Source organism: Tachyglossus aculeatus, chromosome 22 (genome assembly GCF_015852505.1).
Source record: "Tachyglossus aculeatus isolate mTacAcu1 chromosome 22, mTacAcu1.pri, whole genome shotgun sequence".
NCBI classification, from domain to species: Eukaryota; Metazoa; Chordata; class Mammalia; order Monotremata; family Tachyglossidae; genus Tachyglossus; species Tachyglossus aculeatus.
In genome coordinates this window covers 34,147,196-34,159,893 of record NC_052087.1, presented here as the reverse complement: position 1 = coordinate 34,159,893, position 12,698 = coordinate 34,147,196, and the positions used below count along the sequence as shown (strand labels likewise).

The window sequence follows — 12,698 nt, the reverse complement described above, 5'->3', positions numbered from 1 at the left end:
CCCAATTAGAATGAGACGTTGTGTGGCCTAGTGGAAGGAGCTAAGGACCTGAAAATCAGAGGACCTGGATTCTAATCCCTCTCTTTCCCTTTCCTACTGAGTGAATTTGGGCAAGTTACTTTACTTCTCTGTGCCTTAGTTTCCTTGTTTCAAAACAGGGGACTAAATCATACACCCTGCTTGAATTGTGAGCCTCAAAGTGGGACAGGAGCTGTGTCCAGCCTGATTATCTTGTATCTACCCCAGCTCTTAGTACAGTGCTTAGCACAGAGTAAGTGCTTGACTATTAATTAATTAGGACTGTCCCCCCACCTCCCTTCTGAGCTAGGGGTGCTAGTGAGACCTGGCCTCCGTTTTCAAAAAGTGAGTATTCGAAGAGTTACTAAATCCTGAACCAGTAGGTATTGTCAAGTCTGTAGTGGTACCTAAACCACAACCCAAACTTTAACTCTAACCCTAATCCAAGCCCTAGTCCTGAGCCTTAGTCCCAAATGTAAACCCTGCACTTCTTCCTATCTCCACTGCCTAATTTATACCCTAAGTGGACTGTCTGAAAATCAACTTCGGAGATGCTCCAGTTTTGATTTCTGTTATCTGGAGGCTACTGGAGGGACTAGTGCTTGGCAGATAGAAATATTATTATTATTATTGATAAGCATTGTGGGCTTAGTGGGAAGAACATGGGACTAAGGAGTCAGAGGACTGTGGGTTTTAAACCCAGGCTCGGTACCTTGCCTCCTGTGTGATCTTGGGCAAGTCATTTAACATCTCTGTGCCTCAGTTTCTCATCTGTAAAAGGGAGTTCAACACCTGATCTCCCTCCCTTTCAGACCATGAGCCAGGTGTGAAACTGGAACTGTGTATAATCAGATTGTATTTTGCCTACCTCTGCGTTTAGTACAGAGCCTGGAACACAATAACTGTGAGCCCGTTGTTGGGTAGGGTCCGTCTCTATATGTTGCCTACTTGTACTTCCCAAGCTCTTAGTACAGTGCTCTGCACACAGTAAGCGCTCAATAAATACGATTGAATGAATGAATGAATAATAATAAGCGCTTAACCGATACCACAATTCTTATAATCCAGACAATACCTTTCTGTGGGCTTTCAGAGCTCTGAGATCAGGTCTCCTCAGCCCTGTCAGGGCCAGCCAACTCCAACCAGGGAACGACAGTCTGGCCTCTGAGGAGCGAGGAAGAACAGTCCGGACAGTCAGCGGATTCTCGGCTCCACCCCAGACAGTCACTCAACGCTGTTCTGGAGGCCTCCTCACGGTTTCACTTCCATGAGCTTTTCCATCTCATAAGCAGCATGGGTTCTAAGCCTGGCTTTGCCACTTGTCTGCTGTGTGACCTTGGGTGAGTCACTTTACTTCTCTGTGCCTCAGTAAGTGTAAAATGGGGGTTGAAACTGTGAGGCCTACATGGGGACAGGGACTATGTCCAACCTGATTTGCTTGTATCTACCTCAGAGCTTAGTATAGTGCCTTGCACATAGTTAGCTCTTAACAAATACCATTATTACTATTATTGTTTTTATTATCTCCTCACATAATAGTAATAATAATAATAATAATAATAATAATGGCATTTGTTAAGCACTTACTATATGCAAAGTACTGTTCTAAGAGCTGGGCAGGGACTGTATCCAACCCAATTTGCTTGTATCTACCCCAGAGCTTAGTAAAGTGCCTTGCACATAGTTAGCTCTGAACAAATACCATTATTACTATTATTATTTTTATTATCTCCTTACTGGGGACATGAGCCCGGGAGGAAGCCACCTGCTGCTTCTGAATCTGCCCGAAGTCTGTTGTATTGTCATATTGTACTCTCCCAAGTTCTTAGTACAGTGCTCTGCACACAGAAGTGCTCCATATACACTACTGATGGATTGATTCCTAGATTCATTATGTAGTATTCTCCACATCTAGTGGATTCTCTGTGCTCAATCAATGTCTATTAATGAACATCAGCAGTAGCAATGTCTCAGTTAAAACTCTATGTACAAAGGACTCCCAGCCCTCAGTTCAAACAGGCCACAATCAAAGAGTTTCAAACAAGAAAAACAAGAGGTCATTATTCTGGGAATCCAAACCTCCCCCACTACTTCCACCCTGCCACCACCAACACCATTCCAACTTTCTCCACCTCTTTCCTATCCCTCCATCTCTTTCTCCCCTTCTTCCCAATGCCCTTCACCTGTGACCCCACATTCCTGCTCTCCCTGCCCTGCTGTCTCGCCCTGTGGGAAGAGGTTCATCCTTTCGGTTAGTGGTGCTGGGAGCCGGATCAGGTGGCTCTCCCTCCAAAACCTTACTTACCCAGCCTTGTTTGGGGTGCCCCACCTGTCGGGGTTCTGCGTGGCTGGGGCCATAATGAAGAGTTAAAAAAGTGATGCTCAAGTCCCAAATGGTTTGAATGCCATGAAAGATCAGAGTTTTGGCCTAGTTGGTACTCTCCTCAGGAGCTCCACATCAGTACTTGCAACAAAACAAAACACGAAAAAACAACCCCCACCGCCCCGAACCCTAACCACCAAAAAAAGAAAATTCACTTTTGTGAGGCAAAGCTCTCTGCGAAATCCTGGGATCAAATCAGGGACCTTTCGATCTTCAGTCTAATGCTCTTCCAACTGAGCTAATTCAACCAAATTACCAACATTGATTTATCCTTGAATAGATAGCATCATCTACCCTCAACCGTTCCCAGGAAATGAGACTCAGAGTTCAGCCTTCACTGATGATTCGCACACCCACCCTTGCACTGGATTGCAGTGACCTTGTTTCTGCATCCTGAGATAGGAGCTCTACTGTCTCCTCTCACCTTACAGCTATCTCCACAGGTTAAGACATCACCCTCACACCAAACCAGCATCTAAAAGATGATTAGTGAGTGGAAGTCTGCTCTTTCCACTTGTACCAGTGAAAAACAAAATGAAAGAAAAATAAATGAAGGAAAAATTGTTTCTGGTTGGAGGAATCCGGGCAGGGAAATAGATTTCTTCTGACATGGAATTTCTTATTCTCTTATCTCCCCCGGGATTGGCTGTAGAAAATGTGAAAAGGCAGTGTGAAGTAAGGACTAAGCTATAGTAGTAGGTGGGGAGTCCCTCTGAGATCTTCAATTGGAAAGTGCCCTGTGAGTAGAAAACAATTCTCCATTTTGGGAATTTGGTTTGCAGCCTCAGACCAGACACTCAAGGGAAATCAATGCGGTGGTAGGAGGACACAGGTTCTAAATGCTTCTGAGTCTCTAGTCCTCCAAGGCTAACAGGTATCACCAATCCCTGTCTGTTTCTGCGTCTCTTGTCTTCCAAAGCTGAATCATATTACCTTGTCCCTGTCTGTTTGTGAATCTTGTCCTCCAAGGTTGACACGCATCACCAAGTCCTTCTTGGAAAATTGAATGAAAACCCGACAACCACTCTCAGTTCTCTCCCCCAGTTTATTGTACTTTTCATTCCCTTCCTGATTGTGTAACTCTTTTCTTCAGTCTCTTCATGGCCAGCATCATCTCGTGGTTCCTCAGGGTATATATGATGGGGTTCAGGACGGGGACAACTCCGGCTAAGGTGACAGACACTGCCGTGTCCGTAGGCAGGGCCGTGAAGGGCCGAGCGTAGACGTAGATACATGGAACAAAGTGCAGAGTGACCACTGTCATGTGGGAAGTGCAGGTGGCGATGGCTTTTTTTTTTCCTTCCCCAGAGTGAGATCTCAGCATGGCCAAGATAACTGTGTAGGACCCAATGAGCAAGACAAACCACAGGGAGGTGATCATACCGTTGTTGGAGATCATCAACAGCTCTGTAGTGAAGACACTGGTGCAAGAAAGTTTAAGTATCTGGGGGACATCACAGAAGAAACCATCTAGGACGTTGGGTCCACAGAAGGGTAATGGCAGCAACAGAAAAATCTGGACCACGGAATGCACAAATCCCCCCACCCAGGAAGCAGCCACCAACCCAAAACACGTCCCCTTGTTCATGATGGTTACATAGCGCAGGGGCTTCGAGATTGCCACGTATCTGTCATACGCCATGACAGAGAGAGAAAAAATATCTGCCCCACCAAGGAGGTGGAAGAAAAATATCTGAGTGAGGCAGCCATTGAAGGAGATGGCTTTTCTCTTGGAAAGAAGATCCACCAGGACCTTGGGAATCGTGATGCAGGAAAAGGAGATATCTAGGATGGATAGATTACGGAGCAAGAAATACATGGGCAGGTGGAGACGAGATTCCCAAGTCACTGTGACTATGATGAGGAGGTTAGCTGAAATAGTGATGACGTACAAAAGAAACAAAAGCACAAATAAGACGTAGCTCAGTTCCCGAGACTGGGTCAGTCCTTGGAAAATAAATTCTGAAACCCTGGTGTGATTTCCTAGCGCCATCCTCCATCCTCCTCTTCCAAGAACGTCTGGAGAGGAAATGAGATAATTATAAATGGGGACTCAGTAACAAGAAAAGTGTCTTCCTACTATGTTGGGAATTCTTTAGCCGTCCTTGGAAATCCTTTGATAACTTTCCCCTTTCCTCAGCCTTTTGTCCAACTCAATTTACTTGTTTCCACCCCAGTGTTTAGTATAGTGCCTGGCATATAGTTAGCACTTAACACACACCATCATTATTTTAGCAAAGTAACGTGGCCCAGTGGATAGAGCTCTGGCCTGGGAGTCAGAAGAATCTGAGTTCTAATCCTGGCTCTGCCACTTGTCTGTTGTGTGACCTTAGGCAAGTCATTTCACTTCTCTGGGCTTCAGTTACCTCATCTACAAAATGGGGATTGAGACTGCGAGCCCCACTTGGGAGAGGGACTGAGTCCATCACAATAACCTTGTGTTTACCCCAGTGCTTAGGCTGTGAGCCCGTTGTTGGGTAGGGACCATCTCTATACGTTGCCAACTTGTACTTCCCAAGCGCTTAGTACAGTGCTCTGCATACAGTAAGTGCTCAGTAAATACGATTGAATGAATGATGTTTGGCACATAGTAATTGCTTATTTAATACCATCATCATTATTATTATTATTACTTTCTGGCTAAAATCCCCTATCAGTGGAGGGGTGGAAGTTGGGTGTTGTTGGCAATACCCCTACCCTGACTCTGCAGGGTGATGTGAGCCCACTGTTGGGTAGGGACTGTCTTTATATGTTGCCAACTTGTACTTCCCAAGCGCTTAGTACAGTGTTCTGCACACAGTAAGCGCTCAATAAGTACGATTGAATGAATGAATGTGGATTGGTGAGAATCAATCAATCAATCAATCAATCAATCGTATTTATTGAGCACTTACTATGTGCAGAGCACTGTACTAAGCGCTTGGGAAGTACAGATTGGCAACACATAGAGAAGAGAAGTGAGTGGCCAGCATGGCCCAGTGGAAAGACCCAGGGCCCGGGAGTCAGAGGATCTGGGTTCTAATCCCTACTCTGCCAACTGTCTGCTGGGTAACCTTGGGCAAGTCATCTAATTTTTCTGTGTCTCAGTTCCCTTATCTGTAAAATGGGGATTGAACACCTGTTCTGCCACCCAATCAGACTGTGAGCCCACTGAGAGACAGGTACTGCACTTGGCAGGGGAAGTATACCAACTGTGTTACATTGTAGTCTCCCGAGTGCTTAGTACAGTGCTCTGCACCTAGTAAGCACTTAATAAGTGCTTCAGATTTTCTTGAATCTACCTCCAAAGCTTAGTACAGTCCTTGACACAGAGCTTACCAATTACCGCGATTATTGTGTGGGTCTGTCTGTCCCACAGGGGCAGATGACACAAAAAAGGATTGCCGGGGGCCACCAGGTCAGTGGTGGGGGTGGGTGGGTCTTGCTGACCAGAAGAATCAGAATTAGTGGACACTAAGCACTAAGGTAGAGACAAGAAAATCAGGTCCCACATGGGGCTCAAAGTCCAAGCAAGGGTGAGAAGAGGTATCGAATTTCCATTCTACAGATGAGGAAACTAAGGCACAGAGAAGTTAAGTGACTTGCCCAAGGAGACACAGCAGGTATGTGGTGGAGCAGGAATTAGAACCCAGATCCTCTGACGCCCAGGGCCATGCTCTTTCCAGTAGGCCACACTGCTCCTGTGATGAGGCCTCTTGTCTTAAAAACCTCAAGTGAGTCTCTGCAGCGGTTGGGTAAGTGTCCAGAGCACTAATTCTCAGACCATCCAGATACAAAGAGTGTAGGGACGAGGGGAGGGGAGGGAAAGTGTGAGCAGAAGGGAGCATAGCAGAGAGGAACAGGAGCAAGGAGACATCAGAGAGAGGATCATTTCCAGGTTTATTCCCCAATTAGAATGAAAAGTGGCATGGCCTAGTTGAAGGAGTACAGGACTGAAAGTCAGAGGACCTGGGTTCTAATCCCCTTCTCTCTCTTGCCTACTGAGTGACTTTGTGGAAGTCGCTTTATGTTTCTGCGCCTTGGTTTCCTCATCTGTAAACTGGGGATTAAATTATACCTCTTCCTACTTAGATTTTGAGGTCCATGTGGGGACAGGGATGGTGTCCAGCTTAATTATGTTGTATCTACCTCAGTGTTTAGTATAGTGCCTGGCACGGAATAAGGGCTTGATTAATAATTAATTAATTAGGATATCCCCTACATCTTTCTGAGCTAGGGATGCTGTGAGACCTGGTTTCCCGTTTTTAAATTTGAACATTCAAGAGTTAATAGATTCTGACCCAAATACCACTGACTGACTGACAGATTGGCACATAGTAAGCGCTTACCAAATACTATAATTATCCTATTGCAGGACAGCTCACTTGGGCAGTGAGATTGATGGTTAGGAAGGAGTCTGACCTGACTCCTTTTATCTACCCAGTGCTTGGAACATTGTAAGCTCTTAATGAATACCACAGTGATAATTAGTTTTCCAAGCCTGGTCTAGGCTGCTCTCTGAGACAGGGGACAGCATAAAAGGAGCCTGAGAAATGATGGCCCTGGTCCACACCCACCCCACCAATGCCCTGGTGGCCCCCCGGCAAGCCTTAGTGGAAAGAGCCCAGGCTTTGGAATCAGAGGTCGTGGGTTCGAATCCCAACTCTGCCACATGTCTGCTGTGGTGACCTTGGGCAAGTCAGTTAACTTCTCTGAGCCTCAATTACCTCATCTGTAAAATGGGGATTAAGATTGTGAGCCCCACGTGGGACAACCTGCTAACCTTGTATCTACCCCAGCACTTACAACAATGCTTGGCACGTAGTAAGCACTTAACAAATATCATCATTATTATTATTACCTAAACCCTAATCCAAACCCTAACTCTAACCTTAACCCCAACTCTAACCCGAGCCTCAGCCTGAACTGTAAAATCCACACCCGCGACTTTGCGTTCCCACTCTTTGCACCCTGCATTCCCATGGCCACTCAGGATGAGGTTCATCCTCTTGGATGGGGTTGGGGGCTGGATTAGGTTGTCTTCTCTCCATGTTCTCACCAATCTTAGTTTACTTAGGAAAAGGAGATATCTAGGATGGATGGATTGCAGAGCAAGAAATACATGGGCAGATTGAGACAAGATTCCCAAGTCATTGTGACTACGATGAGGAAGATGAGGAAACCAAGGCACAGAGAAGTTAAGTTCTCACAGTGAAGTTAGGTCCTGGGTGGGTGGAACTATAATGAAGAATTAAAAAAATGATGTTGAGTTCCCAAATGGTTTGAATGCCATCAAAGAACGGAGTTTAACTTTACTGGTACTCTCCTCAGGAGCATTGCACTCATCCTTGCAACAAAAACATAACCAAAGAAAATCTCCACCCTGACCTCACCCCCACCCAAAAAATCCACTTTCGTGATGCCAAACCCTCTGCAGAAATCTGGGATCAAACCAGGGACCTTGAGATTTTCAGTCTAACATTCTCTCAACTCAGCTATTTCACCTGAATTACCAATACTGATTCACCCCCTGAATAGATGGCATCATCTATTGTCAACCGTGCCCAGGAAATTAGACTCAGAGTTCAGCCTTCATTTTAGAGACACATACCCACCCTTGCACTGGACTGCAGCAGCTTTGGTTCCATGTCCTGAGATAGTAGCTCTACTGTTCTCCTCTCACCTTGCAGATTACTCCATTGATTAAGACATCACCCTTGCACCAAACTAGCATCTAGAAGACAATTAGGGTAAGTGGACGGTTGCTCCTTCCACATGTATCAGTGAAAAATAAAATGAAGGACAAATTGTTCCTATTTGGAGGAATCTCCGCAGGGAAATAGATTCCTTCTGACATTGAGGTTCTTAATCTTTTATCTCCTCCAGGCTTGGCTGTAGAAAATGTGGAAGGGCAGGGTGATTTAAGGATTAGGCTATAGCAGTAGGTGGGGAGTCCCTCTGAGATCTTCATGTGGAAAGTGCCCTGTGAGTAGAAAAAAATTCTCCTGGGTTCTGGATGAAAAACTCCCTCCACCATTTTGGGAGTTTGCTTTGCAGTCTCACAACAGATACTCAAGGGAAATTAAAGCCATGGTAGGAGGAGGTTCAAACTGCTTCTGAGTCTCTTGTCTTCCAATGCTGACCTGTATCACCAAGTCCCTTTTGGAAAGTAGTGTAACCATTTTCAGTTCCCTTTCAGTCAGACCCCCTCTCTTAATCTCGTTGCCTACCAAGCCACTGCTCTCCCCATCTTCAAAGCCCTTCTGAGAGCATATCTCCTTGAGGAAGCCTTCCTTGATTCATTTCAGTCAGTTAGTCAATCATATTTATTCAGCCCTTACCGTGTGCAGTGCACTGTACTGTGTGCTTGGGAGAGTACAATATAAAGATATAGCAGACACATTCCTTGCCCACATTGAGCTTACAGTCTACAGGGGGAGACAGATATTAATATAAATAAATTAATTACAGATACCTATGTATAAATGCTGTGGGGCTGGTGGGGAGATAATAATAATAATAAAAATAATAATAATAACAATAATGGCATTTATTAAGCGCTAACTATGTGCAAAACACTGTTCTAAGCGCTGGGGAGGTTACAAGGTGATCGGGTTGTCCTACGGAGGGCTCATAATCTTAATCCTCATTTTACAGATGAGGTAACTGAGGCACAGAGAAGTTAAGTGACTTGCCCAAAGTCACACAGCTGACAATTGGCGGAGCCAGGATTTGAACCCATGACCTCTGATTCCAAAGCCCGTGCTCTCTCCACTGAGCCACGAATAAATGGAGCACATAAAGGGCAGCAGAAGGGAGTGGGAGAAGAGGAAAGGAGGGTTTAGTCACGGATGGCCTCTTGGAGGAAATGTGCCTTCAATAAGGATTTGATATGGGAGAGAGTAATTGTCGGATATGAGGACGGAGGGCATTCCAGGCCAGAGGATGGACAGTGGGAAGATAGAAGAGACTGAAGTACAGTGAGAGGGTTAGCACTAGAGGAACAAAATATGTGGGCTGGATTGGAGTAGGAGAGTATTGAGGTGTGGTAAAAGACGGCAAGGTGATTGCTTTAAAGCCAATAGTGAGGACTTTCTATATGATGAGAAGGTGGGTTTGTAACCACTGGAGGTTCTTGAGGATAGGGTAAACATGGCCTTAAGCCTTTTTTAGGAAAATGGTAAAAGACAGCAGTGTGAATTATGGACTGGAGTGGGGGAAGACAGGAAGCAGGGAGGTCAGCAAGGAGGCTGATGCAGTTATCCTTGCAGTATAGGATGAGGGGCTGTATTAACATGGTAGCAGTTGGGAAAGGGAGGAAAAGGGCGGATTTTAGCTATGTTGTGAAGGTTGGACGGACAGGATTAGTGATGGATTGAATATGTGGGTTGAATGAAAGAAGAGTTAAGGAGGATGTCAAGGTTACAGGCTTGTGAGACAGAAAGGATGGTGGTGTCATCTACAGTGATGGGAGAGTCAAGGAGAGGACAGGATTTTGGTGGGGAAGGTAAGAAGTACTGTTTGGGGCATGTTAAGTTAGACGAGGCGTGAGGACATTCAAGTAGAGATGTCTTGAAGGCAGGAGGAAATGCAAGACTGAGGAGAAGAAGAGAGATAGGGCTGGAGATGTAGATTTGGGTAGCATCCCAAAGAAGTGGTAGTTGAAGCCGTGTATTCCCCAAGGAAGTGGGCGTAGATAGAGAACAGAAGGGGACACAGAACTGAACCATTAAGGACACCAGCAGTGAGGGGGTGGGAAGCAGAGGAGGCATTGCACCTTCCAAGCACTTAGTACAATGCTCTGCTCATAATAAACACTCAATAAATACAATTGAATGAACAGGACCGAGAACAAGCAGCCAGATCACTAGGAAGAGAACCACAAGATGCCAGTGTCCACGAAGCCAGGGTTGGATAATGTTTCCAGGAGAAGGGGATTCATTCATTTATTCGATCAATCATATTTATTGAGCGCTTACCGTTTGCAGACCATTTTACTAAGCACTTGGGAAGTACAAGTCAGCAACATATAGAGATGGTCCCTATGCAACAGCGGGCTCACAGTCTAGAAGGGGGAGACAGACAACAAAACAAAACATATAGACAGGTGTCAAAATCATCAGAGCAAATAGAATTATAGCTATATGCACATCATCAACAAAATAAATAGAATAATAAATATGTGCAAGTATAATAAATGGAGTAATAAATCTGTACAAATATATACAAGTGCTGTGGGGAGGGGAAGGAGGTAGGGCGGGGGGGGATGGGGAGGAGGAGAGGAAAAAGAAGGCTCAGTCTGGGAAGGCCTCCTGGAGGAGGTGAGCTCTCAGTAGGGCTTTGAAGGGAGGAAGAGAGCTAGCTTGGCGGATGCGTGGAGGGAGGGAATTCCGGGCCGGCGGAAGGACGTGGCCCAGGGGTCGAGGAGGTTAGCGGCAGAGGAGCGGAGGGTGCAGGCTGGGATGTAGAAGGAGAGAATGGTCAACCGTAAAAAAGGCAGTTGAGAGGTCAAGAAGGATCAGGAAAGAAGCCATTTATGTTGATTTTCATTCCCTTTCAAAATGTGAAACTCTTTTCTTCAGTCTCTTCATAGCCTGCATCATCTCATGGTTCCTCAAGGTGTATATGATGGGATTCAGGACAGGGATAATTCCAGTTAAGATGATAGACACTGCCGTGTCCATAGGCAGGGCTGTGAAGGGCCGGGCATAGATGTAGATGCATGGAACAAAGTGCAGAGTGACCACTGTCATGTGGGAAGTGCAGGTGGCGATGGCTTTTTTTTTCCCTTCCCCAGAGTGAGATTTCAGCATGACCAAGATAACTGTGTAGGACCCAATGAGCAAGACAAACCACAGAGAGGAGATCATACCGTTGCTGGAGATCATCAACAGCTCTGTAGTGAAGGCACTGGTGCAGGAAAGTTTAAGTATCTGGGGGACATCACAGAAGAAACCATCTAGGACATTGGGTCCGCAGAAGGGTAATGGCAGCAACAGAAAAATTTGGACCACGGAATGCACAAATCCCCCCACCCAGGAAGCAGCCACCAACCCAAAACATGTTCCCTTGCTCATGATAGTTACATAGTGCAGGGGCTTCGAGATTGCTATATATCGATCATACGCCATCATAGAGAGCGAAAAAATATCAGCCCCACCAAGAAAGTGGAGGAAAAATAACTGAGTGAAGCAACCGTTGAAGGAGATGGCTTTTCTCTTGGAAAGAAGATCCACCAGGACCTTGGGAATAGTGATGTAGGAAAGGGAGATATCTAGGATGGACAGATTACGGAGCAGGAAATACATGGGCAGGTGGAGACGAGACTCCCAAGTCACGGTGACAATGATGAGGAGGTTTGCCAACACATTTAACACAAACAAAACGAACAAAAGCACAAATAAGACGAAGCTCAGTTCCCGAGACTGGGTCAGTCCCCGGAACAAAAATTCTGAAACCCTGCTGTGATTTCCTAGATCCATTCTCCATCCTCTTGTTCCAAGAATGCCTAGAAAGGAAATGAGATGAATGTAGACCAGGTCTCGGTAACAAGGAAAGTGCCTTCCTATTATGTTTGGAAATTCTTTAGCTGTCCTCAGAAATCCTTTGGTAACGTTCCCCTAGCAATCCCATTTCAACAGAACTTTTCCTCACACTTTCTGGCTAAAGTCCCTTCTCAGTCATGCTGTGGAAGTTAGTTGTTGGTGACAATGCCTTACCCTGCCTCAGCAGGGTAATGGGGTTTGGGAGAAGAGAAGTGAGTGGACAGGGTGATCCAGTGGAAAGACCCATGGCCCAGGAGACAGAGGACCTGGGTTCTAATTCCCGTTCTGCCAGCTGCCTGCTTGGTGTCCTTGGGCACGTCATCCAACTACTCTGTGCCTCAGTTCCCATCTCTGAAAATGGGGATCGAACACCTGTTCTCCCACCCACTTAGACTGTGAGCCCAGTGAGACACGGGGACTTCACTGGGCAGGGAAGTATAACAACTTTGTTAAATTGTACTCTCCCAAGTGCTTAGTACAGTACACTTCAGAGAGTCCGTACGTTCTGCACATAGGAAGTGCTCAAGAAATATAATTGAACAATTGACCTGATTATCTTGTGTATATACCCCTGGTGCTTAGTACAGAGCTTGACACAGAGCTTACTAAATGCCATGATTATTATGTGGGGCTGAAGGAATCAGCCTTGTATGGTAAGAGACAAGATAATCAGGTCCCATATGGGGCTCTTTTCTAGTGGGGAAAAGAGGGTTTGAATCTCCATTTTACAGATGACAAAACTAAGGTGCGGAGAAGTTAAATGCCTTACCCAA

General features: G+C 45.7%; 2 protein-coding genes across 2 annotated transcripts; both read right to left on the bottom strand.

The window, feature by feature from the left end:
• Positions 1-3,458: 3,458 nt before the first annotated feature.
• On the bottom strand, positions 3,459-4,394 carry LOC119943747 (olfactory receptor 4D9-like). Its single transcript, XM_038764905.1, has one exon. The coding sequence runs from the start codon at positions 4,392-4,394 to the stop codon at positions 3,459-3,461; it is 936 nt and encodes a 311-aa protein (XP_038620833.1).
• Positions 4,395-10,926: 6,532 nt separating this feature from the next.
• LOC119943768 (olfactory receptor 4D9-like) lies at positions 10,927-11,862 on the bottom strand. The gene has a single exon (XM_038764929.1). It carries the CDS (start codon positions 11,860-11,862, stop codon positions 10,927-10,929), a length of 936 nt encoding a protein of 311 aa, XP_038620857.1.
• Between the last annotated feature and the right edge of the window lie 836 nt (positions 11,863-12,698).